Below are 1,616 nucleotides of genomic sequence, written 5' to 3' on the forward strand. Positions count from 1 at the left end.
TGGGTGAGCGATAACACTCTTCTAGTATGTATCAGAATGAAACAAGCGAAGTGAAGGTTAGCTTGGGCCAGACTCAGGTTACAAGTTTAAAAATCTACTTAAGCCATTCTAGAAAAGCGATAACAAAACAATTAAAATTCTATTCTACTGAAAGCAATAAACTACTTATGAAAGCAAGATTTCTTCCTATTAAAGCGATAAACTATAGCTAGGAACGCGATAAAAATTCTAACTAGGAAAGAAACAAAATAAAGCAATTAAATCTTTTAGCGAATATAAGATTAGGTAATTATGGATTTGGTTAAGTTCATATCATGGAGCGAGTTCCTGAAATTAAATCAGATCAATCTCTGCTTCGGCCTACTGAAGTACAAACCCTTCAATATAAGGTTTCAGCCTCGCTCCATTGACTAGGAATGAGTTGCTCTCCTTGGGGTTATCCACATCATTGATTATGATGGCTCCGTTTGGCAAAACTTGTTTGACTATATACTGCCCAGTCCACCGAGATTTCAATTTTTCTAGGAACAAGTGAAACCTAGAATCATACAGTGTAACCTTGGATCCCTCAGTGAATTTGTTCTTCTTCAATTTCCTGTCATGAGAAAACTTCATCGTTTCCTTATATATTTTTGCACTTTCATATGCAAGAAACCGGAACTCTGTTAAATCAAGTACTCGCTCTGCGTGCTTCTGCTGGGCAAGCAATAGATTAAAATTCAGATACTTAATGGCCCAGTACGCGCGATGTTCGAGTTCCAACGGGAGGTGACAAGCTTTTCCCTATACCAACCGATAGGGCGACATCCCAATTGGCGTCTTAAAGGTTGTTCTATATGTCTACAGCGCATCATCTAATTTCTCGGCCCAATTCTTGTGACTCTTGTTGACTGTGGTCTGGAGGATGTATTTGATTTCCCTGTTGGAAACTTCCATATGACCGTTCGCTTGTGGAAGCTAGAGAGTAGTTCGATGTTGGCGAACCTCATAGCTTTGAAGGCATGACTGCAGCGCCTTACTTACAAAGTGGGTGCCCTTCGAATCATTGCTATTTGACTCGGACCTGTTCTATACTGATGATAGCCCTGGGAACCCCGAATCTTGTAAAAATAGTGTATTTGAAGAAGTGGATCACTGAGCGAGAATCATTAGTCGGGTGTGCCTATGCTTCAACCCACTTGCTCATATATTCCACTGCCACTAGGATATAAAATTTTCCACTCATATTCGGAAAAGGTCCCATAAAATATATTCTCCAAACATCAAATAACTCCACAAACAAGATTCCAGTCAGAGGCATCTCATCTCTCTTTGAGATATAGCCTAGTCTTTGACATTTGTCACAAGCCTTGGCAAAGGCATTAGCATCTCTCTGTAAGGTTGCCCAAAAAAAACAAGATTGCAAAACTTTGGCTGTTGTGCGCGAGCCAGAAAAATGCCCTTCTACATGGGTGATATGCGTTGTATATAATGATATTTTATTATGTTTTGGGCGACTATTGAGATACAAAATTTCGTATATATGCAACTCTTGTTGTGTTTTTTATTGCATAATAGGTTTCATGGAGTTGGCATGTTTGGGGTGTATTTGGGAGACAATGAGCAGAACGCACGAA

General features: G+C 39.5%; 1 protein-coding gene across 1 annotated transcript; it reads right to left on the minus strand.

Moving 5' to 3' along the window:
• Positions 1-360: 360 nt before the first annotated feature.
• On the minus strand, positions 361-989 carry LOC127257613 (uncharacterized). Its single transcript, XM_051284052.1, has 2 exons — positions 882-989; positions 361-783 (listed from the first exon to the last, which is right to left on the minus strand). Exons 1-2 carry the CDS (start codon positions 987-989, stop codon positions 361-363), a joined length of 531 nt encoding a protein of 176 aa, XP_051140009.1.
• Between the last annotated feature and the right edge of the window lie 627 nt (positions 990-1,616).

This window comes from Andrographis paniculata, unplaced genomic scaffold (assembly GCF_009805555.1).
Source record: "Andrographis paniculata isolate CXL003 unplaced genomic scaffold, ASM980555v1 Contig58END, whole genome shotgun sequence".
In the NCBI taxonomy this organism is placed as follows: Eukaryota; Viridiplantae; Streptophyta; class Magnoliopsida; order Lamiales; family Acanthaceae; genus Andrographis; species Andrographis paniculata.